General features: G+C 39.9%; 1 protein-coding gene across 1 annotated transcript in view; it reads left to right on the top strand.

The window, feature by feature from the left end:
- The first annotated feature begins 294 nt into the window (after positions 1–294).
- The window catches only part of SPTBN5 (spectrin beta, non-erythrocytic 5), a 91,347-nt gene continuing 65,761 nt past the window's right edge, over positions 295–25,880 (top strand). Inside the window, exons 1-23 of the mRNA XM_066322180.1 lie at positions 295–405; positions 3,006–3,173; positions 3,663–3,782; positions 4,488–4,645; positions 5,538–5,766; positions 8,665–9,296; positions 10,312–10,450; positions 11,831–12,063; positions 12,507–12,660; positions 13,157–13,357; positions 14,506–14,712; positions 15,848–16,039; positions 16,776–16,928; positions 17,466–17,596; positions 18,239–18,490; positions 19,636–19,923; positions 20,557–20,803; positions 21,625–21,764; positions 22,754–22,853; positions 23,421–23,591; positions 23,686–23,850; positions 24,593–24,819; positions 25,355–25,541. Of these exons, the coding sequence (XP_066178277.1) occupies positions 295–405; positions 3,006–3,173; positions 3,663–3,782; positions 4,488–4,645; positions 5,538–5,766; positions 8,665–9,296; positions 10,312–10,450; positions 11,831–12,063; positions 12,507–12,660; positions 13,157–13,357; positions 14,506–14,712; positions 15,848–16,039; positions 16,776–16,928; positions 17,466–17,596; positions 18,239–18,490; positions 19,636–19,923; positions 20,557–20,803; positions 21,625–21,764; positions 22,754–22,853; positions 23,421–23,591; positions 23,686–23,850; positions 24,593–24,819; positions 25,355–25,541 (4,605 nt within the window). The remainder of the gene's footprint in view (positions 406–3,005; positions 3,174–3,662; positions 3,783–4,487; positions 4,646–5,537; positions 5,767–8,664; positions 9,297–10,311; positions 10,451–11,830; positions 12,064–12,506; positions 12,661–13,156; positions 13,358–14,505; positions 14,713–15,847; positions 16,040–16,775; positions 16,929–17,465; positions 17,597–18,238; positions 18,491–19,635; positions 19,924–20,556; positions 20,804–21,624; positions 21,765–22,753; positions 22,854–23,420; positions 23,592–23,685; positions 23,851–24,592; positions 24,820–25,354; positions 25,542–25,880) is intronic.

Genomic DNA, 25,880 nt, shown 5'->3' with positions numbered 1-25,880 from the left:
AGGACAGATAAAATTTTCTTTCCCAGTATTTTATGTTTTATGAATTAAATGGGTACAAGACATGTGTTTTAAAAGGGTGAGCTCAAGTAAGTTAAAAGTAAAATTGGTGGAATTAAAGTGCAAAGAGTAAGCAAAAGGAAATTAACATATTACACTGGGTGTGGTATTGCATCTTGTACCTGTTGGTGCTGGGTTTCCTATATACACTGGGCATGTGGCTGTTTTTTGTGGGTGGCCTGGCAGATCTCTTCAGCACTCAGCAGCCTACTGAGGTTTCTGACTTCCTAGGTGACCATGGGCACCGAATATGAAAAAGATCATATCAAAAAGCTGCAGGAGCAGCGTATGTCCATGCAAAAGAAAACCTTCACCAACTGGATGAACAATGTCTTCTCCAGGAATAATGTAGGTAGCTTCTTCAATTTGAAGCTTTTTTTCTGGGTTTTGTTTTATTTTATTTTACTCATTGTATCCTTTTAATGTTTTTTTTATTTGGAGGGGCGGTGGGGGGGCGGTGGTTCCGAATGTTGTCACATGCAAGCAAGGAAGGATTTGACTAATCAGAGTACTCCATCCTCTATCTTTTACCTCACATCTGTCTCCTTTGTCCATATTACCAGTCTTCTCTGAAATCAAGGTTCATTTTGTAGACTGTATAACCCTATCATATTTCGGTGTCCGTTGTAAATTGGAGATCCTCTCAGACAAAAATCCTTATTTGCTTCTTTTTCCTGTAAGTAAAATATCTGCAGATGTCAGGGTTTCCCCAAGCAATGCTCAATTTTTAATTGGCTGGCCGAAAAATTCAGACTTTGTGTTTTGCCTGATCAGTTCAGTTTGAGTTGCTGCTCAAAGGATCTAAAAAAGTAGCCTTAATTTTAGCAGTTTCGTGCTGCCATGTAAGTACAGACCAGTTTGTTTTCAGTAACTCTCACACTTTAAAAGTGCTAGTGTGCAGTCGATTTGTGTGTGTATGGTAATGCCAGCATATTCCTGTCTCCAGACTGACTGCAGATGAACTTTCAGGCACAAATGATGTAGCTGTGCACAGAAAGGAATGACATCATCCAAAAAAAAATTCTTTTTTCTAGAGTTTGTAGTAGATAGTAATGAAAATGGATGTTGGGGACTGCAAGCAGGACCAGGCCATTGGGTCCACTGTAGCTCATCACCATGTTTCAGTAACAGATGTGTTTTTTCAGTGTAATGTTTTAAGTTTGTGAGTCATACAAAGGCAGCTACAGAGCACAACAAACTTTCAAATTTATTTTTCTTAATGGGAGCAGACAAATCGCAAAGCAGTTGCTTGTTTTGCCACCTGCAGAAAGCTAGGTTTTCATGGAGTAGGTAATTAGTTCTGTTTAGCTGTAGACATATACTTTCTCATTTCACAAATGCCTTCAAGTTCAGAGATAAAAATGCCAGCCTTAAGTTCCTGCAATGTATTTGTTCACGTATCATAGAAGCCCGTGAGAGCTTTCCACACCATATACGGTAGAGACGGCTCAGAGCTTATCTGGGTCTTCCTGGCAGTGCAGTCCCAGCTTTCCAAGGCACACTTTGAGGTGATTGGATCATACTACAGGACACTGAAGTGCTCTCAATTACACTGTTGTCTACTTCAAGTCTAGCACTAAAGATGCTATTGGACTGAATTTGTTAAGCTATCTGTGGTTGGTATCTTTATGAGAAGAATGAGGCAACAAAGCTATTAAAACAACAGCTGGGTGAGACATAAAGCAGATATATGAAACCTATCTTTTTTACAAATTCAAAGTGAACTATTCTTCGTTTATGGAAGTGTCACAGAATAAAACAGCTTTTACTTTTTTATTGTAGTTCATAGTCAGAATTTTAAGTTTTATTTAATATGCAAAATGAAATAAAGTTGGCAATTAAATCAGGAAGGGTTTTTTTATGGAGATAATCAGTAGAGCAAGATGTAAATCCTTGTGCTACACGCATTAGATACTTCAAGACTCTCTAACTTGTTTTTACACTTTCAGTGTCTTTTTCTTTCTCTGGAGAAAAGATTTCTGAAGCTAAATTAGTAACTGATCAGAAATTAGGAGATGCATGCCTGTTGTCTGTCTTTTTTCCCCTTAACATATAAATATTCCCTGAATTTGAAAAAATAATAGCTTTGGCTCCCTCTCCCCCTCTCCCCCTCTCCCCCTCTCTCCCCCTTCCTTCCTTCCTTCCTTCTTCTCTCTCTTTCTCTCTCTTTTTTTTTTATGAAATTAAGATTATTTACTATAATTTCAAAATCACAGTAAATTGTTCTTGGTGTTCTTGGGTGTGTGATAAGATTTAATGTCACTTCTAGATGGCCAGTGGCATAAGGCCAAAAGGAAACACCTAAAGCAAGTTCTTGTTAGAGTCAGAGTACAGACTGTGTCATGTTGTATCACCTAAGCACTGGGTGACCTCATTACTGGCAGCAATAAAACACATTTTTGTAAATGATTCTAACCTTCCACTTAGTGTGAGACTCTGACTAAAAATACAGAGACTTTGGGTGGTAGTGCAGGTCCAAGCAGGACGTGACAAACTTTGTTGAGACTATGGAGTAAAAGATGAGTCATTGAATGGGATTATCAACTCAACTTTTAAATTAAATGCACAGCTCAGAATAAAATTATTCTGATAAAATAAAAGATTCACTTGAATTGAAATAAAAAATGTCAGCATTTCCAAAAGGTTTGATTTTGAAAATGCTTTTTTTTTTTAACTTTTAAAAATCTGCTTTTTTCTTTTTTACTCCATTGTGGGTTTGTCTTTTTGTTTGTTTGTTGGGGTTTTTTTAACTTCAGACTACTTTCATAAATAAAGTAAGTTCTCCTGCAAACCCATTTTTTCTGAATTAGGACTCACCACTCTGTGTATATACGCACTGTCCTAGAGAAGACTCAAGAAGGTGGTTGGTTTTCATTTTAGAAGTAGAGGGGTCTCTACTGGTGCCAAAGGTTAAGCTGCAGTCTGTATTGTCTGGCTGGTCTTTATAGGTAAAGATTGAGATAGTGGACATTTACACAGACTTGAAGGATGGCATCTCTCTCATGAAACTCCTGGAGCTGCTCTCTGGAGAAGCCTTACCCAAACCAAGCAGGGGAAAGATGAGAGTGCATTTTCTAGAGAACAACAGCAAAGCCATCACATTTCTGAAATCCAAGGTAAGTTAATATTGATATTAGAGATCACAACCATTTATATATATTATTTATTAATTATGGCATCATGTTCATTGTAGTTTCCCCCTCTAGTACACCATAATATATCCTCTGAAGACAGGCCAGGGATTTTTTGAAAAGAAAAAAATCCATCAAATTTTCATTTCTTTTTTATTCCAGTAAGCTGTTCTAGAAACAGCTAATATTCCTCTCCTTTGGAGGAAAGAAATGTGTTTCTTTCCTCTCCCTAACCACCTGTTTTCAAAAAAAAAAAAATTGGAACTTTAAATCTTTGAGGCCACTATCTCTTTGCCAGACTTTTGCTGAAATTCTTCATGAGCTGATATAGGAGCTTGCAAGTCTGTGGAATAATGAAAAGATGTAAAAAATAAACCTCTTTCCTTAAGAAAATGGCCTGAACACCCTCTCCAGTAGCAGTTTGTTACACTGAGACACAGGCACTTTTATATTGAACAGATACTGTTTTATTAGCAGGTACAAGTAAAAGTGATTGGTCCTGAGAACATTGTAGATGGTGACAGAACCTTAATCCTGGGCCTTATCTGGATCATCATACTTCGATTTCAGATTTCATCTATCAAACTTGATAAGGTAAAACTGTATCTTTGTCTTTTTGCTTGTGCAATTGAATCCATGGGTTTTTTCTCAATTTGATGAAACAGTGACTTGGAGATAGAAAGAACATTCATGTTCCTCACTGTTGCCCTGTTCTACATTTTTTTTTATGGACTTCTGACTTTATGTCTGATTTCTCTGTCAACAGTTCTTTCTAGATTTGAGTTCCATAATGCTGCTTTGTTCTTTCTCTGAAGAAGCACATGCTTTTAAAAATTATTAAACGTGTACTCTAATAACATGAAAAAGAAGATTCTATAAAGGTATTATGAAATCAAAGTCAATAATTTCTAGCAGTAGACCTGAATACATCATATTTTGTTTCTGAGTTCTATTTCACAGCTAAGGAAGCAAATAAACTGAACTTTTCCTTCTGCCAGATTTCCACAGACATTACAGAAGAGAAACGTTTAAAAAAATTCGGCACCTGCATTTCACCTTACAACTTCTGCATTCATTCAATTCACTTATTTTTAGTAGAAAACTTCTGTTTTCATGTTAAATCTTTCTGCCTTTATGGCAGATACAGTCTTTAAGTCATGACTTTGAGGACATCTGTGAATTGAACAAAAGTAATACAAAGTGATCTCTGGGAATATAAGTGTAAACTCACTAATACTACTTTCATATACTTTCTTATATTGTTGACATGGATTTTTCTTTTCCCCACTCTCTTCACAGGAAGAATTTGGAGGCAGAGCTGATGTTCTATTTGCCAATGAAGCCTTATTACTCTGGTGTCAGCATAAAACTGCCAGCTATTCCAATGTGAGTGTAAAGGACTTCTCCAAAAGTTGGAATGATGGCCTAGCCTTCAATGCACTCATACATGCTCACAGGTAAGTTTTGATGGATCAGTTCCAGCAGAGTTGCTCATTGCTGTTTCTAGCTCTGACAAGAGTTGTTCCAGGGTCTGAATTACAAGTTTTTGTCAAGAAACAGTCAAATACTCTCTGCGTTTCTCACTGAAGACTCTTCTTTCTTCAATGGATATTCTCTCTCTCCTTCTTAGAAGGAAGGACCTAAAGGTCCTGCTTCATAACAACTTTAGTTAGCTGTAGCATTGAATTTGCAGGGGAATATCACATATCTGAACAATACTGTCCATTTGGTCTTAGCCCCTGAGTCACATTCCCATTTCTCTTACTTTAAAATAATTCTTTTAGGCACTAGTTTTATTGTATGAACTTCTTGAGTATGCATATCTTCTGGTTCTGTAATAGAGTAAGCAACTTCTCAGTCTCTTTCTTTCTCCCTTCTCTGCCCCTTGGAAAAAGGGTGAAGAAAAGAGCCAAAAGCAGGAGAGAGAAACCACCTATGATAACCTTGAACACTTCTTTGTCCTCAACAGTTCTGCTATATCTTACATGAGATACCGTCACAGGATTTTGGAACTTCCTCAGTTGGGAGTCACCTCCCTTTCCACAAGTGCCTCTCTAGTGGGCTTTGGTTTTCACCCATTGGGGAAGAGGAGAAATAAGGGTAGAGATTTGCTGGGAGTGGTAACTCAATTTCATGGAAGACAGTTCTCTTCCTGCCGTGTAGGCAAGGGGCAATGCTCTTGAATGGAGTTCAGGGTCAAAGTAATTTCAGTGTTAATGTCACATAACATTAACAGTTATGTGACTATTAACTTAGTCTCATAAATAGTTTATGGTTTATGATCTGGAAGAACTTACTACAAACATAAATCTTCCTTCGTGTCCCTGCCCTCTTTTTCTCCTTGCCCAGGCCTGATCTTATCCACTATAGCTCACTGCGGCAGGACCAGCCCATTAAAAACCTGAACAATGCCTTTGATGTTGCTGAGAAAGAGTTTGGAATCAGCAAACTGCTTGATGCTGAGGATGTGGCAGTGCCTTATCCAGATGAGAGATCCATCATGACTTATGTGTCACTCTATTACCACTACTTCTCCAGACTGAAACAAGGCCAGACAATACAGAAGAGACTTAACAAAGTAAGTGCATTGCTATCTTTGGAAGTTATAAGTTAAAAACATAAAGCTAAATTTCATTTGGAAGTGTGGAGGGTTTGTGCAAAGCTCAATTTCAGGATCATTTGAACCGAATTAAAAGGCACAGCCATCTGAAAGACGTTGCACCTTGAGACTTGTATCTGGCACATGTACACTCTCTGATCTCCAAGATGGTTGCAATTATCTTACTGGAAATCAGTCCATTTTTGACCCCCAGTTTCTGTTTGAGAACTGGTATGGTTCCAAGGCAGCTTGTGGCATAATCTCAATAATATTGGGAGAAGATTAAGACTAGGCAAAAGCAAACCTTGTCATCAATTTTCTCATTTAATAGGAACCATGATCACTGATTTCACAGGAAATCAAAATCCAAAGTAGTTCAATGGAACTACATTGGATTTTGATTTCCTGTGAAAATCCTCATCCTTTCTTTCTAACTCCTTAGGCAGAAAATGAAAAAACCACAAACAAGCAAAAGCCCAAACAAATGAAGCAAAACCAAAACAACTTAATACCACCACCACCACCACCAACAACTACTATAATTGAGAGAATGCTAGCTAAATTGGCTAAATTAATTTTTTTATTATTTTTTAATTAAATTTAGCTAAGTTAAGGTTTTTTCTGTTTCTACATATGCTTCACCTCACATAAAATCATGGGCTATATTAGAAATTACTTGCATCCACATGGAAAACTAAAAGAATTTTGTAGCTGTTCCACCGAAGACCGCTTCCCTTGAGAGAATTTCTCTTCTATCTCTAGAGAAATCTGTTCTTGCTTTGACATAGCTCCAAAAGAAATAGCTTGTAGAAGACCTATGCATTCAGGATGGTATATGAACATCTGGACTCAGAGATCTGCCTGTGCAGTTGACAGGGGGAGTACATTGCTTAATGAGAGGCACAAAAATCCAGACTGAGGCTTCCCTGGTGGTGACAGGGTAAAAAGGTTTTGCAAAGTAGGGTTTAGTCAACTAAAAATGTGGTCTGGGGAAAGGATTATATGATCCTGTAACATGGCTCCCCACAGCACCAAGTCTGTTAGTGGGGAAGGAGTGTCTGGAGTATGCTCTTTGTCAGAAAACTCAATGTTAGGTAGTCCTGCAAGGAGCAGGGAATTGGACCTGATGGTCCTTTTGGGTCCCTTCCAACTCAAGACAGATCTAGGATTCTATGTCTTAGAACAGCATGTTCTCCAAGAAGATGAGTTAGATGAGAGCAAGACTTGAAATTCAGTCAAAGGCTGGGCATCAGTGAGGAGAGTAGGCAGTAGGACTTCACAGCTCCATACATGGACCACTGGATTTTGGCCAGGAGACATTATTTATCTTTCAATCAACACAAAATAGTCCTTGAGTCCACATGCATGTATTGGATGAACTGTAAGGAGCAAGTAGGCCATAACTTTCATATTTTATGAATAAACAGTTTGCTTACTCTGTCCTTTTTCAATTCTCATTGTGCTCCACTGCTTTTACCATTTCTTCATGTATCTTTATTCTTTCTTTTTTTTTCTATCCACTTACCTGCTTCTTTTTGTCTCTTCAACTCCTTCCCTATTTTTAGCCTGTCTCTAATATTGCATTCCTGTCCTCCTGCTTTTCTGACACACACAAACATTCAGAAGGAGAAGGAAACAGATGTTAATCTCTTCATGTCCTTAGTCTGCTCAAATAGCTGGCTCTGAATTTACTAATAGGATTGTGAGGGAAGCCTGAATGTGCCAACTTAGCTCAAACTAAGTGTGTGACCAGGATGGCAGAGAGAAAAAGCTTGGGGAGGCAAATCTCTCTCCTATCTGAAGTGACCATGCATTTGCTAGTATCTTTCAGCAAGAACTGGGTATGATGGCAGAAAATACAGAAGAGAACTCTGATGTCAAGGGCTGCTATTCCTGCACAAAGGTTGGAGCTATTTTACTCCTCTTACAACACTGCAGCACTGAGTCATTTCGAAGTGCACTTTCTGGTAGGCAAAAGCAGATCACCACTTGGAAGGACTAGGTCTTTTCTCAGTGCCATCTCCCTCACTAATCTGCCCAGCTGGGGCAGGCAAACTCAGCAGAATGATAGAGGCAGACAACATTGTTCAGCACTAAACCTGACATTTGCAGCAGTAAAGATCTGAGTCTCTACTAAGTCAAGGGGCAGAAAAAAATAATGTGAAGTAAAAAGACAAAGAAGGAAGAAACCTAAAATGGAAAAAAAGGATGATTTCATTTTAGCATCTTTTGTTTCATTAGGGAATTAGTTCTCCAGTTTGCTCCAGTATTTACCTGGACTTTAAGTAAAGGCAAATCAAGCCACAAGTGAAACAGATAAATGTCTTCAACTTGGAAATTAGTGTTGAATCAGAGTTAATATCCTCACCAGAGCCCTGTTTAGCCATGAAACATTTTCTAGTAATTTTTATAAAGAGAAACAGTTCCAACTGAAGAGATTGAGAAGGGCCTGTTGGAATACAGCCTGCTGCCTGCATGTGAGAGAACCAGGATCTTGTCAGATCATCTCCTAGGATCCTAAGTGGTGAGGCTAAGAGGATGTAATAACACATTAGGATAGAATTATTTGGGGTTGAGGAATGAGACTGGGAAAAAAAATGGGGTTTTTTTGATTGTGAAAACAAAAAATGTGACCATGCTGTTTATTCCCAAGTATTTTTTAAATAAAAACTGAATTGAAACATTAATTAATTAATTAATATTCATTTATCTGTGTTTTATGGAAGGCTGTTCTAGGATTTCACCTAGCCTCAGCTGTGACAGCTATCACCATATCAGCATAAAAATGTGATGACTTCTGAAGACACTGCTTTCTGTTCACTCACCTTGCTCCATTCTGTTTCTTATGGGGCTTGTAACTTTATATTCCCATCACAGATTGTGTTCTTCCTGATGGAGATAGAGGACTTAAAGCTTCAGTATGAGCAGATGGTCTCTGACCTCCTGAAATGGATTAAACAGAAGGTGGTAGAACTGGATGACCGTCATTTCCCCAACTCCCTTCAGGAAATGTGGCTGCTCATGGCCAACTTTAAAACCTTCCGCACTGTGGAGAAACCCCCCAAATACCAAGAGAAGGGAATGATTGAAGCCCATCTCTTCAACATCAGGACCAAACAGAGAGCCAACAACCAACGGCCATACTTGCCCCCAGAGGGGAAGATGCTGCAGGATGTGGAAAAGCACTGGATCATCCTGGAAAAGTCAGAGCACAACCGGGGAAAAGCACTGCAAGCGGAGATGCTGAGGCTAGAAAAGTTGGAACAGCTAGCCCAGAGGTTCCTGAAGAAGGCAGCCCTGCGTGAGTCCTACTTGGAAGACATGAGGAAAGTGATTGGCAAGCAGGACTTCTGGCCAGAGAGCGTGGACAGGATGGAGGCTGCCAGTAAGAAGCTGGAAGCCATTGTGGCAGATGTACTGCCCAGGAGGGAACGCTTCACAGCCTTGGATGAAATGGCCACCATTATTAGCCAGGAGAACTATCATGGCAAAGATCAGATCTTGCAGAGGTGAGGGATGGCTGAGAGATTGTGTAGACGCAGAGGTCAAAATTACTTGAAATTCTGGGGTGTGGTGGAAGAAAACTAACTGTAACTGTGAATCTTGTCTTTGCTCCTCATGAGTAGAACTGTCAGGAATTTCTTCTACCTGTAAATAGTTCCAGCAGATAAGGCAAACACTTAATCTTCTTCAAAATTCTAATTTTTTTCCTTGGATGAGCAAGGGCTCAGACCAATTTAGGGTGCAAAATGTTTTTAAGACCTTTTTGTTATGTATGAAAACGCACCTACAAGCTTCTACCAAATATCGTATCTGCCACCAAAAAGCTTAGAGAGATACTATTTTTTCTCCCAAATCAACATATTTCTATTTCAGTCTGCAGTTTGGGGAGATACCAATCGGTTAAGGCACAGTATTCTCAGATTTACTCCATTTTGGAGCATATATTGAGAAATTATAAATGCTTTGATTATCTCAGGTTATCAGGTTATCTCAGGTTATCACAAATCACCCGATTTGTGAGTATCTAAGAATGCCATACAAGTAACTTCTCTCATGGTATTTTATTGTTTTTCTAAATCTAGACAAAATCAAGACCTTATGTGAAAACTCAGGAAGCCAGTTATAAAAGAGTAAATCAAACTATGAGTTCAATTGTGACTTATGATATGGTTTAGATTAATACTATACTTTAAGCAGCTATTTAAAGAACATTTCTTTGTTTCCAAGCCTTTCCACTTTCCAGTATCAAGCAAAAGCACTGTAGCAAAAAAAAAAAAAAAAAGGTGTTTTAGGAACATCCTTAAAAACAATGTCTAAATTTTTAAAAAGTCAGTACAGTTAATGTGGTAGTCAAAATTCCTCTAATTACACTTTTTTGACCTCTTTTGTGTTCCTGGCCTGTCGTCTTACACTGATGTCAAGAGTCATGTGTAACCCTCTAAAGCTGCAAGCACTGACAATCCTCCAGTGCTGCCCAAAACCTTTGGTCCAAACTGGTAATTTCTTTCTCTTCCTTTGTAGGCAAAAGAGTATTTCAAAGCAATGGCAGGACCTCCTGGATCAGCTGCAGAGACGAGAGCAATCTGTGGGAACAATGCAGGAAATTCTGGGCCTCCTGAGGGACATAGATGCCATTACAGAAGAGCTGAAAGAGCTGCAGGTACTGAGCCCTCTCCAGCAGCACACGACTTGCAGTGCTGCCAACATGTGTCCCCATGTTCCAGGGACTGGTTGGTGCCAACAGGAGATAAGTCTGTCAGCTACAGAAAAAATACACAGTTTTTACCTAGATGCCTAATCGAGCATTTCAGTTCAACATCACAGAAAACTACACAAGGTAAAACAGGCTTTGCTATAGAGGGTTTCCGTAATCAGAAAGCCAGGTATCCTATTACATGGAATGTACTACAGGTTCAAGTTACATGGTAAAATAAAGATGGGAAATAATATTTACTAAATTTACGAGTGCAAAAGCAAAAGTGGAAGAAACACACCTCCTGTTTCCATTCCACATAATTCTTTTGAATTAGCTTCTAGAAGTACTTGCAGTAATTTTACAGATGGGAATTAGCTCAGGCTTACAGGTTTACAAGCTCATGAGAGAGGAAAGTTCCACTGTAAATGCATAGTGGTTGCTTTAAGCAAGAATTTCCAGCTGTCACCAGGGTGTCAGAGCACAAAGTCTTCTCTTCAGCATGAGAAATATCTGGGTTCATATTGATTTTGTAATGGAAGAAAGTAGGTTTAGGTACTTTGCCTTGAAGACAGAAAAATCTTCATGACAATAGGTTGCTTTGTACCCAGGCTGAAAGAGTTAGCATGCTATATGAAGTTGTGAATTTCAAATTAAAGACAGGAATTATAAATATTTCTATCCTAGTGTTAGTAGGTATAGAAGATCTAATGGTAATAGTGTCATTGGAACAGCAATAGTCTGAGAATATGGGAAAAGATTGGTAAGGAAAGATAGTACCCTAGGATTAATAATTGTATTCATTAACACAACTAGAAAGAGGACAGACTGATAAACCCTTCTCATCAGTCACCAATTAAGTACTATGAAGTACTTATTTTCATTATTTGCATAGACAAGTAGGCTCCTCAAATTAAACATTGCAATTAGAACATACCATAGAATGGGATATTGTGGAATTCTTCAACTACAGATTGTGACTCAATCTGCCTACAGATGGTTCTATAGCAAAAGGATATTCATTGCACCCACAAATTTTGAAACCTTGAGTGCCTAATCAGAGGAAATACCTTAGATGCAAAAATAGATGCTTATTTGATGAGACCATTACTTGCACTGCAGCAGATGGAAAGTCTGGATTGTTGCCATTAGGTGGTGGAATTGAAAAAATGTATATAATTTAGTATAATTTTTTCTAAATAGGCAGCTTTTTTGCTTTACCTAGCTGACATTCTTGGACATTTAGAAGCTATGGGAGACAACAGGAGCCTTTCAACTAACTTATTTGTATTGAGACCCTAAATGCACTCTCTGAAAATGACGGTTTTTTTCCTTCTCATTTTGTAGGTGCTAGTGAATTCCCAGGACTGTGGGAAGCAGCTCCTGGAAGTAGTAGATTTGCTGCAGAATCACAACTTGATTGACTCGCAGATCTCTTCCTATGATGGCAGATTAACACACATCACCCAGAGGACAGCAGAAATCAGCAAGGACAGCACAGTTAAATCAGAATTGCTTTATGCAAAAGTTCAGATGCTTCGTCAGCTGTACCAGAACCTCACAGCTCAGAGCAAGTCACGGTAGGCCTGTGCTTGTGACTCTTCTTCCTGATTAGGATGCCCAATCTTAACTCTTTAATCAGAAGGCATATCTTCCCAGCATCTGAAATTTTTCCATTTCTCCATTTATAAAGACATAACAAAAGCAACTTGAGTGTCTTGATTGCAATTGACTGAAAGCATCACTCGCTTTCCTAGATGAAGAACAGCTTCATTCTCAGCATTTATTAAAACTTGCTTTATGTCAAGTCTGAATAGCAAATGGTTATCTTCTCATCTCCTGGAGAAAGAAGGAAATGTAATTTTGTTTCTTTTGTCTTATTCCATGAATAAGTTAATATATGACGAAGAGGAACTAAAGGCATTCAAATTCTGGATTTTTAAATTTTTCTTTGATTACTTTACCACTGTCTTGATGGAATCCTAATTCTGACTGTCACACACTGTTTACTTCCTTGGTTCAGTAAATCTCAGCTAGAAGAGGCTTTGAAGCTTTTTGAATTCTTCCGTGACTGCAAAGAAGAAGAATCATGGATCTCTGAGAAGTGGAAGCTGGCAAGAATGACAACATTAGGGAAAGATGTCAGCCAGATCACAGCCTCTATTCAGAAGAACAAGGTATCTTACTTTGCTGCTGGTGCCTTGTCTCTGTATTAAAGCAAGATTTTAGAACATCAATGTCTTTCAGTTCAGTAATTGCAGCACTTACATAAATGCTGTCAAACTAATCCTTATCTCAAGTATCGTGACCAGAGTTGGAATTTTTTAAAAAAATGTGTAGGTGCAGGCATTTTTTCCCCAGAGAAGGGAAGGAAAGGGTAGAGAAGTAATATGCTACATACTGGACTAATAGTGGGGCTTCTTGTTAAGGCATTGGGCTCCTAATTACGTTACCTAACATTTAATGGGTAATAAAAAATGTTGCTAGTTTCTGTTTTTCTCACCTTCTTTTCCTGCCCAAGAGAGATGAGGGTAAGGGGGAGAGGTGGTGAAAAGAAAAGACATGGGGCTCTTGGAAGTGCATGCTACTCTGGAGTAGCAGATAGTAGGAGCCACTTCTCCCTTGGCTGGTGGGGAATGAGCTGTGCTGACATGTCTCCTGTCCTTGTGCTAGGCTCTTGAAGCAGAGTGCAATTCACACAGGGCCGTATGTGCCGATGTGATGAGGAGGGGCTGGGAGCTCAGCCAAAAGAACCCCACGCGCCAGGACGACATTCTGAGGCAGACAGACAACCTCCAGAAACTGTGGCAGCAGCTCCAAGATGAGGTGGCAGATCGCAAAAGCCGCCTGCAGGCAGCAGCCCTCATCAAACAGGTAAGAGGGTTCTGCTGGGGTCTGTGATGTGTGGGACACAGATGTAGTCAATTCTGCCCCATGCCCCCATGTGGAGGACAACAGTGGCAGGAAAGACTTCATCTGTTGGTCTTCAAAAAGATCCATGGCAGTGAAGTCTCAATCCTCTGCAAGCCAGACACGTAGGAGATCTGAGCAGCTGGGAGATGCTCCAAAGGTAAAAATGCTAATGGAAATAACTCACATGATAGTGCTAAGGCAGAGTCTTTTTAGAGGGTGGATCAGGTGTGACATATTTCAAAATGAAAAAATATTCCAAAACCACCAACAAAAGAAACATGTTCTAAGATTTACATTGACCATGAACTTCACAAATCCTGAAAAGTGTTTGACACTTCCATGCTGACCTATGAGTTTACTTCCACAAATATTCATACATAGGCAAATAAAGAATTTGTATAAAAGCAACATTCTTAAATCATATCACATTATCCCAGGTATTCTTATTCTCTTCTTCTTAAGATTTTGCTCAGTCTGTTGTTTCCATGAAATGTTTGAAAAAAACTAAACAGCTTTTTTCTTAAGAAAGTCTAAATTCTCTCTTCTCTCTATTAAGTTTGACACCACTATCGTGTTTATTTTTTTCTTTGTCCCCCATTACTATGGGTATTCTTTTTTTCCTGTTGTACCTTTATTCTATGTCTCAAAATTTTGTTTTACCCTTCTACATCGTACCCAGGCAGATTGCAAATTCTGGAAAAAAGTTAACTTCTGTTGTAGATCAAGTTCACTACTTGTTCCTTGAACATTTAGAAAATATCTGTTGGTATTACATAGTGATGCCTATCAGTATCATACATTTTGGGTTCCTTTTATTGCTGCTGTTATGCACCATGAAGTTTTATCTAGTTAGGAGTTTTCAAACAGCTATATAGGCAATCCTTGAATCTCTTTACTCACTGTAATTCTGTGAATTAGCTGTGTTGTGAGCATGAAATACATCACGAGTTTAGAATTACCTTATCCATAGCTTTCACAGCATCTGGAAGCAACCTTATGGCTACAGACCTAATGGAATTTCTCCTTATTCATAATTTTACAAAGAGGAATGAGCAGGATATGATCCTTCCAGGATGAATCCAAGTGTTTTCCTCCCTGCGTTCCTGCAGTACTTCGCTGACGCCGATGAAGCGAACTCGTGGTTGCGAGAGAGGCAGCCGCTGCTGGCCAGCAAGGACTACGGCAAAGACGAGTCGAGCGCCGAAGCGCTGCTGCATCGCCTCTTGCGGCTGCAGGAGGAGATCGCAGCCTACTCCTCCGAGATGCGGCGCCTCAAAGAGCAGGCGGACATCGCAGCACAGCAGGCTCCAGCCGCAGTAAGTGGAAGAGGGATTGTGTCACGTTGTGTTAAAGAATGCAAACAAAATGGGTGTTCAATATTTTTTTTAAAATTTATTTAGCCCAAATAGAATATTCCAAATTAAGTTTTTCATTAGAATTGAGGCAAATTTTCAGGTGAAAAAGATGTTCCTTGTTTACTCATAGCACACCTAGTTAGTATTCTTTGAAGTGCTAGAAATGTTCTCATCCATGTTAGTTCCCTCTACTGGTTCTCACAAATATTCTCACCCTTTATTCTCATAAAATTATTAATTTCAGTAATCTCTGAAAAGGAGACATTTAATCAAAACATCCTTACAGATTCTTCTGGTACCCTAATGTAGTGAAGAACTATCCCACAACTCCAGGGGTAATTCATACCATGCCTTATTTTTAAGGCAAATGAGATGAAGTCAACCCTCTTTGTCACTGACTAGAAAGGGAGCTTTTGACCTGAGATCAGCTCATTTAAAATCAGAATTTAGGGGAGATGAAAGAATGGCACATTTCATAGCTTGCTTCTTTAGATGTTTGTATTCACTCAATGTTTTGCACAATAAATTTGAGAGCGATGGGCATCACTTGTGGCCTTTCCTTTACCTCATTAATCCAACATTAATTTTATTAGAAAAATATTTTATTGCTCTGCTATGAAATGTGAAAAAGCACGTGACAAGGTGGTGTTGATGTACAAATAGAAGTATCGATTCACTAGGGCACTCACAGATTTTGAAACTGGAAGTGTTCAGATACTAAAACATCACCACGAAGAGAACTATGAGCACAGTCAATTGCCTTGCTCTGTTGGCACTTCTGAAAATAAAAAAGCTCCTCCAACCAAATAACTTTGATTTGTGAATAAAATGAGAATTTTTAGTGAATCAATACAGTTTAAAATGAGTTGAATTAAGCTTCCTCTTTAAACAAAACCAAAATGTTTTTCAGGTTTTTTTGATTCTTTTTTCAGAATAAAAGAGTGGGAACGGTTCCCCCAAAATACTGTAAGTTTTTGGTTTAAAGGGTCAGAATGCTGAGATTTGAACTAGGAAGTCAAAATTTTCCTTCCAAGTGAAATTTTTTATCCAAATCAAAAATTTTCATCCATTGATTTTGTTAAATTTTTCTCAACAGATGACACAGAGGGAAGCCCCAAGTGACTTAAACCAAAAGAAAACTAAGCTACAATTCAGTCGAACCTGGGCGACATCTGAAACTGCATTCACTGGAACCTCAAGTCTGGATGATCATTTTCTTCCAGAGAATATCTGGAAGACCCAAGAAGAAATAGATTCGCTCTATGAACATCTGCAGAGCATGGCTGAGGTATAATACCCGCTTCTGCTGTGCAGTTCATGAAAAAGCCCAAACCAGTGAAAACTGAAATTGAGTGCTTTGCTGGCTTCTGCTTTTCAGTTCAATAATGTGTGTCAATTCTGTTAATTCCAGTAGGACTTTAAGCCTTGAGATTATCACTGAAGTTTTGTATCAAAACAGATTTTATATTGGCAAATTTCCCATCTACATTCCAGTATTTTTAGTCCAGGAAGAGCAGATTCTTTTGTCACCTTTCCCAACATTTTGTGTAATCCTTTTTTTCTCCCCTTAATGTTTGCTTGTTGTAGGTCCTAAATCACTGGGGTGTCTTGCCTGACACCAGAAAAAATAAACTGTAACCTGCATTTTGTTAATATGCTGCTCTTCACTCACAGAGCTCTAATCATGCCCTAAACACAAACACAAACACGTTGTATGTGACTTTGACATATTCTAGAGACAACTGCCTTATGTCTTCAGCAAGCAGCAGCAAGTAGCACAGCAGCCTTCCCTACTGTCCAGAGGCTGGACACTCTCCAAATAATTCTCTTATGCTTTTAAACCACTGTTACTCTGGGAAGAAGTATTGTGATCTTAAAACTTCATGTTCCGATCTCTTTCAGCACTGTCTGGGAAAATTACTAAGCTACCACCTGTGTATTGTAGCTTAAACAGAAAGTTTTTCTGTTGCTTCAAATGGTGAGGAGTTATTAGAACAATAGTTAAATCTTCATCTCTTTTACAGAACAGAAAAAAGGCTCTGGAGGAGATGATTGGATATTATCGCTTCTGTAGCTCTTGTGAAGAATTTCAGTCATGGATGAGAGATAAAGAGAACATTTTCCGCACTCTTCAGCCTCAAGCAGACAATGTAGAGGCCATGCAGCAGAAATATCAGGTACCCCATTTTCCTCTTCACACATGACAACTTTTAAATCAATTTTTACCTTAAGAGAAATTATAAAGTTGAGAAATTATGCTTTGAGAGCCTTTTCATTCATTTCAACTTAGAGAGTCATACACAGACCAGATATTTCTTTTGTACAGACTTTGCCAAATTACTGAAGCTGATGTGACTCTGTCCCTTTATCTTCCTACCATGAACACAGTATCCTGTACAAATATCTTGGTACACAAGGACTCTTTCTGTGGCTTCTGATACACCACTTTTAAAAACAAATTACAAAAAAAAAAAAAATCCATCAGTGGATCCCAGTGGAGTGAGACATACTTTCACAGACATAGTGTGCACACCAGGGAGGTCAGGGGGCTGCAAGGGAGTTTTGTGCATGGGTATGCATGGAGTCAGCAGGCAGGCAAGGGGAGAAGCCAGCCCTGAAAGTGAGATATGAGTAGATATCAGAGATTACTGAGAATTGTGTCCACAGAAATGGAAAAAGCTCATGTTCTTCATTCTTTTATTTTTCCATTTTAGAGATTTTTAACTGAACTGACTGCAGGCAAAGGGCAGCTGGAAGACATTGAAAACTTAGCTGCTAAATATGGAAAGATCAGTCCCAACAAATATTTTGAGATCCAGACTTGGATGGAAGAGATCAACATCAGGTAAAAGTGCTACTGATGAGCAGAGGATTGTCTAATGGGGGTAATTGCAGAGCTGACCATTCATATCCCTTCTAGACAACAGTGCCACCAGCAGGAAAGGGGCAGCCCTGACCCCAGTGCCATGTCCCCAGGAATGAAGGGGGCTCCTGACACCAAATTGCTTAAACTGTAGAAATTTGTGTGTGCATGTTAAAACACAAAGTGAATTCGTCCGTGGGTGACAGTGTTGTATTCAGAGTAGTTCAGCAGCACTGCAGCTGATTTGGTTACTTAAGCATCAGGGTGAGGACACACTTCACAAATCTTGAAAGGACCATCAAACCATGTTTGACTTCACCAAGAGTATTTGGTACCTGTTGTGAATGTATTCATGCTACCATGTCACTCAGTGGCCATAGTCAGGCTCTGATTTTGGCCATGGTTGTTTAATTGCATCATGGTCAGAATGTTCTGGTCACCTGAGCAGGTCCCCTTGTTTGAGATGACACTGATATGAACTTTCATGTTATGAAGGAGTGCCAGTGTTCACCCCCACCCAGCACATTTAAGTACTGATGAAATCTTTAAACAAGATGTTTTCTGAACAGAGGACAGATAAAGTTCATGCATAACAATGGCAATAAATTGTTATCTCACTTCAAGATGGCAATCCATGGAAACACTGAAGGAGGAGAAAGGCTCTGAGCTGATTGGAGTGGCTGATGTGAGGACATTTCTTCAGGACTGTCAGAGCATAGGAGTGCTACTGCAGGACAAGATGGTCCAACTCAGGGATCTGGAACCAGGAAACCTGCCTGCTGGACTGGAGTCAGACAAGCGCAAACTGTACACAATTGAGAGAGAGGTCCTGGTGACAGAGAGGAAAATTGAATACTTGAGGAGTGTTGCAAAATCGTAAGGAGCCTTCTTTTTGTTTTCACTTTCTTTTCTAGTTCTCTAAGATCATGCTGGAAATTATGGCTATAAAGAGAAACTTTTAAAGCTTCTCTTTCTAGAAATCCAAAGAGCTCACTTGCCTGCTGGACTGAGCTGATTTGAGTGTGGCTGGGTGACTGGGGAGTTGTTTCTTTCCAGACTTCATGGTTGTAGAAGGAGGAATACCACAGGATTGTTTTTGGCTCTAAAAAAATTATTTCTATTAATGTTAGTTACCTACTTCAAAATCTGGAGGTATCACTTAGGTCCTGAAAGAGGGTAATCAGGGGAAGCAAGAGTGATGGTGGGAAAATAGCAGATAATTGTGCACAGCAGGTCAGATTTGAATTATTAAAGTTTTTTACTTCTTTAACTTTTCTATACATTCACAATGGGAATAAGTTATCCCAGCTGGTAGATGGGTTCCGCCGCTTGGGACCCAGAGAGCCACAGCCACCCCAAAGGATGTCTCGCTAGAAACAGCTCCTTGGGGGGTCAGGGCGCTCCTCAGCTGGCAGAGGGGCTTCTCAGCATCGGGCAGAGCAGTGATTTTTCAGCTCAGTGATTTCAGCTTTCAGTGATTTCAGCTCAGTGCTCTCAGCTCATGCCCTTGTGAGTTAGCCCCTCTTTTAGCCGGCCATGGTGAGAGAGAGAGAGGTCTCGTATGGAATTTCCGCAGGTGGTACTTTATTGCAAGGGTACCAGCGAAAGGGTCCAGGGACGAGGAACCTCTGCCGACCAGAGGAAACCCAGGGGTTTTTATGGGACACCAGGGTGGGAGGAAAAGGGTACAGAAGCAATCAATTGTAAGAGATCTACATAAAATCCCGAGGGGGCTTGTGGGTCTCCGGACAGGTTGCCGTGACTAGAAGGTTTGTCTTTGTCTTAGGGGTTTTGGGTAAAATTGCGAAATTCTTCCTGAACTCCTCAGCTTGGCTCCCTCCAGGGCAAAGCAGCCGGGGCTCCGCCCACTCCCACAATAAGTTGCCTTAGCTGACTTTCTTTTTAATGGAACTCTAAATATGCAAATCCGTTCCTTTTAAAGAGTAAAATCCATTACTTTTAAAGAGTACTGGTTGAAGCTCTAATTAAGTGTTCATACAGTTGAATGTATTTTATTGAAGGATCAAGGACACCAACCCTGCAGAGAGCAGGGCCATCACCGAGCAGGTAGAAAACATGGAGAGGCTTCTGGCACAGCTCAAGCTGCAGATCCAAAAGAAGCAGGACATTCTGCAGTGGGCCCAAGACCAACAGTCCTTCCTGCAAGACAGTCGTCGGCTCCTGCTGTGGGCAGAGGGCATGCGGGAGAAACTGAGCAGTGAAGAAATGGGCCTGGATGTGGCATCTGCAGAGCAATTGCTGAAGGAACATCAAGACCTGCTAATAGAAATTGACTCTCAGAATGAAAGGTAGAGAGATTCTGGCAGGATAGGCTGAGTGGGGTGATATGACAACAGTACTGTGAAAATGAAACACGTAAATCATGTGCATGAAGGTGATACCGAAATTTTATTCACATGCACTTGAACATTAGTGACAAAAGGAGACTGCAAAACCTAAAATCTGGTCAGCTTTTGCATACTTATCCTGAAGGCTGGTGAAGAGGGAAGGAGGAGCTGTATGTTTGCAGTAGTAGAATTCCACAAGCTCTCCTGACACTCTCAGAGAGTGACATCTGTACTTTATTCCAGGTCTCCCATTCCTTCTCAGGCCTTATGCTTCCATTTGCCATAACTTTCTGTTTTCCTTTTGCACTCATGAATTTCCAGATACTGTTGGCCTTCCTTTTCCTTTTAATGTGAGAGCCTGCTTATGTGGGTATTCAGTCCAGATGGGGAAATCCTCACCTCCATGCCTCCAGCATGTATCTCTGAGCAATAGAACAGCTCCACTTTGTAGTGCATAACCTGCAGGGAAAAGGCAACAGGGAGGGAGGGAAACTTGGTGTGTGGGCAATGCCAAGAGAGCAAAGAGCTCTGATGAAAGAGAATTCATATTCCCTGATGCCACGAGGTCTCATTTTTCCTTTTGGCTCTGGGAAGATTTCTGCAGCTGGAAGAGCTTGGACACAAAGTAGTCCACCAACAACCCAGTAACAACAGGAGCAGAGATGTCCACGACACCATGGAGAGACTTGCCAAGGAGAACAAAGAGCTGGTGGAAATGTGGGAAAAGCGATGGAAAAGGCTGCAGGATGGCCTGGAATTGCAGAAGTTCAATAGGGAGGGAGACCGTATCAATGCAGCCCTCTCTGGCCATGAAGCCTTCCTCCGTGGGGATGACCTTGGGGTATGTACAGAAGCTCATGTTGTTTTCTCCTGCTTCTTCTCCCCTCCAGGCAGGAGCAACAATCTTCATTACTAGATTTGCTTCTTCATTCTTTTGATCACGACATTTCCATGCCTGGGAACTAGACTTTCAGGATCTTACTAACATTTATGTGTTCTTCCTCATCTTAATGAGAACAAAGCTCATTGTCCCTCAGAAAAAAAAGAAATTAAAATACCTAGGGTTGTGATTTGTTGCTATTTGTACATGTCATATGGTTTATATAAAATTGACTCATCCATTAAAAAATGTTTCAGCTTAAACATAGTATTTTTTTCAAGTAAAAATGTAACCTTATTTTTTAAAGAGCTTTTTCTTTCATTAATTTAAGAATATTAAGCATATGAAGCAACAAAACAAATGCAGGCAATATTCACAAAATCAGTGAAGATGGAGGTTGTGGTCCCTGACTGCCTTTTACGTTCTCAGCTGAACCCAAAACATTGATACTTTGGGATCAGCTGAATGGAATAAAGTTTTAGAAGTCGGTCTTTTTGTATTGCATACCCGTAGATGGGCCAGAGTGCTGGCTAAATTTAGAATGCAGATTTTCTTAAAAGGTGAAAATGGAACCATAATGGAAACATAGAACAGAGAATCCAGATATGAAACAGACCTGCTGCTTGTTTGTAGCCCTGAACATCCTTGGGCTTATGCAAAATGTTCACTGTATCTTCTGCCTCAAAGATAAGGAGGAAAGTAGCATCCAATATTTTTTTTAATTGCTACAGAAATAATATGAGCAAGAAAAGTCTTGATCAAATTTTCATTTTCAAATGCAGGACCATGTAGATGCTGTTCGAAGCCTGCTGAAGCAACATCAGGAATTTGAACAACTGCTGGTGGCACTGAAGAGACGAGTGGAAGCACTCAATGAAAATGGGGTGAACCTAATAGAGAGCAGGCACTTTGCATCTCATGTGTGAGTCAAAACCCATTCCTTTTCTATTCAGCTTTAATAAATGATTCAGTGTGATCAGGTGAAATGAAATATTTTCTCTGAGGAGAAATCAGTTGACCTCCAATCCACAATTTGATGGATAAGGGAGTCAAAAGGAATTCTTTTAAAAAAATGTATTTCCTGTGCTCTTAGGACAAATGAGCTTTAGGTTAAAAGTGGCATTTGGCAGAACATAAGAATAATTTGTTTTGTGTCATAAATTACATACAGTGATAAAACTCCCCTAAAGTGAACTCTTTGAACACCTACAGAAAAGTAATTCCTTAATTTATCAGTATCACATATTAGAAAGACAGTTTGTTTTTAAAAAGTTACTGAAGTCCTCACAGGAAAACTCTTCAGGAGCAGCTCCTTTGTGTTTTTGTCCAAGCTGAACTGTTACCTGTAATTCCTTTTTCTGCACTAGAACCACTAGTATCTAGTGAGGGGACCCCTTTGCAATCAAGAATTAGAAAAAGAGGGTTAGAATGGACCTCTTGGTTGAGAAGACCATGTTCTTGTGATCATAAGTGAGAATGTCTTGAACGCTCCCCCCACCCCCCCATCTACAAAACTGCTCTCAAGGTCTGATTTCTTGCCAGCACTACTACCATTAGAAAGCCAGTCCAAAGCCTCATTGCATTTACACCAAAGAAGAAATTATTAGTTAATTGTAACTAATATAGCAATACTTTGGAACATTTGGGGCAGAGGGAGGTCTCAGTGTTCCAGTGTATGACTGCAATTCATTAAGGTGACACAGCCATACAAGAGGAAAATCCAGAGCAGCTGGCAGGCAATACCTGCTCTCCAGGTGAGCCCAACATGGTGATGGGACCAGGCCATACATCCCTTCTTCCTGTCAGCAAAGTTGTAGAAACTAGATTACATTTATATCACAGTCATGACTGCAGGACAAACAAGGGGAACCAATATTAGTACAGCATTGGACTTCCTGTTTTTCTTGGTAGTATTGAAGAGAGAATGGCCACTCTCCGGAGAAGGTGGGAGCAGCTGATACAGAGCAATGCCAAGAGAAAACAGAGATTGTTGGATTCCCTACAACTACAGGTAACTGATACTGCAGATTTCGTTAGGCATCGTGAGTTTTGAATTTTGCGCCTTGTCTTAATGTGAACCAAAAACTCAAACCACTGAGCATTCCTACTGCAGCTCACTTTCTCTTTGGCTGTGGGACAGAGCTTCATTCTCCAGGGAGCAGATGATGCACTGGCGATAGAACTTATGAAGCTTTAATCATAGAAAATTTAAAAAAAAACAGAAAGGAGATTCTAAATGAAAAATATCAACAGAATGCTTTGTCAACTGGTTAAGTTTATTCTGTTCATTACTTACTATTGTTCTGGGCCTTAATTACTTAGTATAGTTAATGTAAGTTTTGGCACCAAACTTAGTTTTCCATGCTGAGATACAAAGTTATACTGGAGGATTGGTCCTCTTGGTTAAAACATATTCTATCAGCAATGCAAACCTTCAATGGCAATTACAAGCAACAGATTAGTAAATGTGGTAAAGAAGAGACCAAGAGATATTATGATGACTTAAAACCTCATCTATAGTTCAAGATCATACTTCTTCGTTAGTTAAATCAATTTAATCCTTTTTTTATTCTGTAAGGAGTTTAATCGTGATGCTGCTGAGCTTTTGATATGGATGGAAGAGAAGTACAAGATTGCATCAGATGAATCCTATCGTGATCCAACAAATGTTCTACGCAAGCTGAAGTGGCATGAGGCTGCTGAGAAGGAAATGCTGGCTAATGAGGAGCACTTTACAACACTGATAAAGGTGAAGGCAGCTTTGGAGCTAAGTTTTCCATCTTATACCAAAATTCATATATGCTGATCTGCTATAAATAAAGTGGTGCACTGTGTTTCTCCAGAAAGGAAATCAAATGATTCAAGAAAACCACTATGCTGCAGTTTCTGTCCAGGAGAAGATGTCAGAGCTTCAAAAGAAGTGGAGGGAATTGTATGGCAAGATGATCGAGCGAGGTGACAAACTGAGACAAGCTGGACAGCAGGAACAGCTCATGGAACTGCTGCAGGTCAGGAAGTCATGAGGAACAGATGGGAGGGATGGCTTAGAAGCCTGGTTCCTCCATTGTGTGGAGAGGGCATAAAAGAGCATACCGTCAGGACAGAAGTGGTTTTTAATGTCTCCATTTTATCTACAGTCCCAGGAAAGAAACCCCAATATTATGCTGTCCAAGCTCACTTCAAAGTTATGGGCACAATAGCAGTGCCAGCAAACCATCAGGCTGTTGAACTCAGGCTCAACAGTGCATCTGTGTGGCCATCCTGTACTGGGGAAACAACCCAAACTCTGTAGGGGTCAATGCTGTGCAGACATAGCTGCTTGCCTGCAGGCAGTCTGGGGGCTGCAGGCATGGCACTCTATTAAGCACACCATCATCCAGTCAAATTTTATAACAAGAACAATATGCTGTGAAGCTGTTTTGAGACCATTATGAATGGAACTGCTGTTGTCTTATAGCTACAATCCAAAGTCTTTTAAGATTGTTTGACTCTTTTATATTATGTTGCTGATGATATTTTAAAGAGGCTGTTTTCAGTGATGTGCTTTAGTGTCTCAGAGAGAAGAGTACTCAAAAATAGTTCACAAAATATTCCCAGAAGATATCTCTTAGAGACATCCAGCCATCATATTACCAAGAAAGGACAATTGTATTTAAAAATTGTGTCCAGGAAGCTGTCATAGAAGGGGGTGACTGAAAGAAAATGTTATTAGAAGGACAGCATGAGTATGGTGTAATCTTTTCCTGGCAGGATGCCAAAAAGAAGATAGAAAAAATTGAGAAAGTTCTTCAGGAATCTGAGACAGGCCATGATTTGCGCTCCAGCCGTGATCTGCTCAAACAGCACAGACAGCTGGAAAATGAGACACATGAGCTGGCAGAGAAAATGAATGCCATTGTATCTCATGCAAGGAAAATGGCCACCAATCACTTTGACTCCCAAAGGATTCTGGATGAAACTCAGAAATATCTGAAAAGGTACTGTGTCCCTCTGTTTTTTGTCTCCACCCACCTCTTGTGACAAATAGCATTTTTTATTCTACCTTCTGAAAAATTCTCTTGGTTGATTAAGTTTAACCTATACTCAGGAATGATTTCTCCTCCCAGCTGGAGCACAACTATGCTTTGATCTGCACCTACACAACTGCCTGTTGACCCACCTCAACCTATATGATTGAACATTGCTCCTTGCCAGTTGCACTCCTCCTCTAGTCCCTTTCTTATCCACAGCTCATCCACTGGTTTGTAAGAGGCACAGTGATTCAGCATTCAGTATATCATAGTACCCAGGACAAGCCTAAAAGTGTAAATAATTTTTTCTCTGCTTACATCTGGTGTTATCATATAGGTCCACCTGCCAAGGGATCCTTGTACGTGCAGCCATGTACTAACCATTGAAATTAGTTGCAAACTTCAGTGTTTTGAGATCTTCATAATGGTGCTGTAGCCTAATTCCCTTGGCAGAATGAAGATAAAGCTTTGTTTTAACCTATATTTAATGGATGACCCCTAGGTTTGAGTCTTTGCAAGCACCTCTTTATGAGAGGCATAAGTTGCTGGAAGCTGCCGTGGATCTTTATGAGTTCTACCACTACCATGACATGGAACTGACCTGGATCAATGAACGCTTACCTATTGCCCATTCCACCAACTGTGGGAAGTCCTTGGATGTGGCTCAAAATCTGTTGCAAAAGCACAAGGTAACTCCTTTAATCAAGTTCTTTATAGCATGGTGACACACTGCACTTCACCTCAGCCTACAAACCTGCACCTGCCCCTGCACAGTCAAAGCTTCCAGTGAGTACATTCACTGATTCTGGCTCTAGTCCAGCTAAAATGGTTCAGTGGATAGACACAAATCAGCAGAGTGGTGATGATCTTCAGAACAAATCTGACATTCCTGTGAGAAATGCAAAATTTATTATATTATGGGGTATTATTAATCTGAGAAATCTCATAGCTCTTCCCATTAAAAGAGGATAAAAACTAGTGTGTTTGATACTAAATAGAAAAAAAAGGAGTAAACAAAATAAAACTAT

The sequence above is a fragment of the Sylvia atricapilla genome, chromosome 6, assembly GCF_009819655.1.
Source record: "Sylvia atricapilla isolate bSylAtr1 chromosome 6, bSylAtr1.pri, whole genome shotgun sequence".
Classification (NCBI taxonomy): domain Eukaryota; kingdom Metazoa; phylum Chordata; class Aves; order Passeriformes; family Sylviidae; genus Sylvia; species Sylvia atricapilla.
The sequence above is the reverse complement of the archived record's forward strand: the minus strand, read 5'-3'. Positions and strand labels throughout refer to the sequence as shown.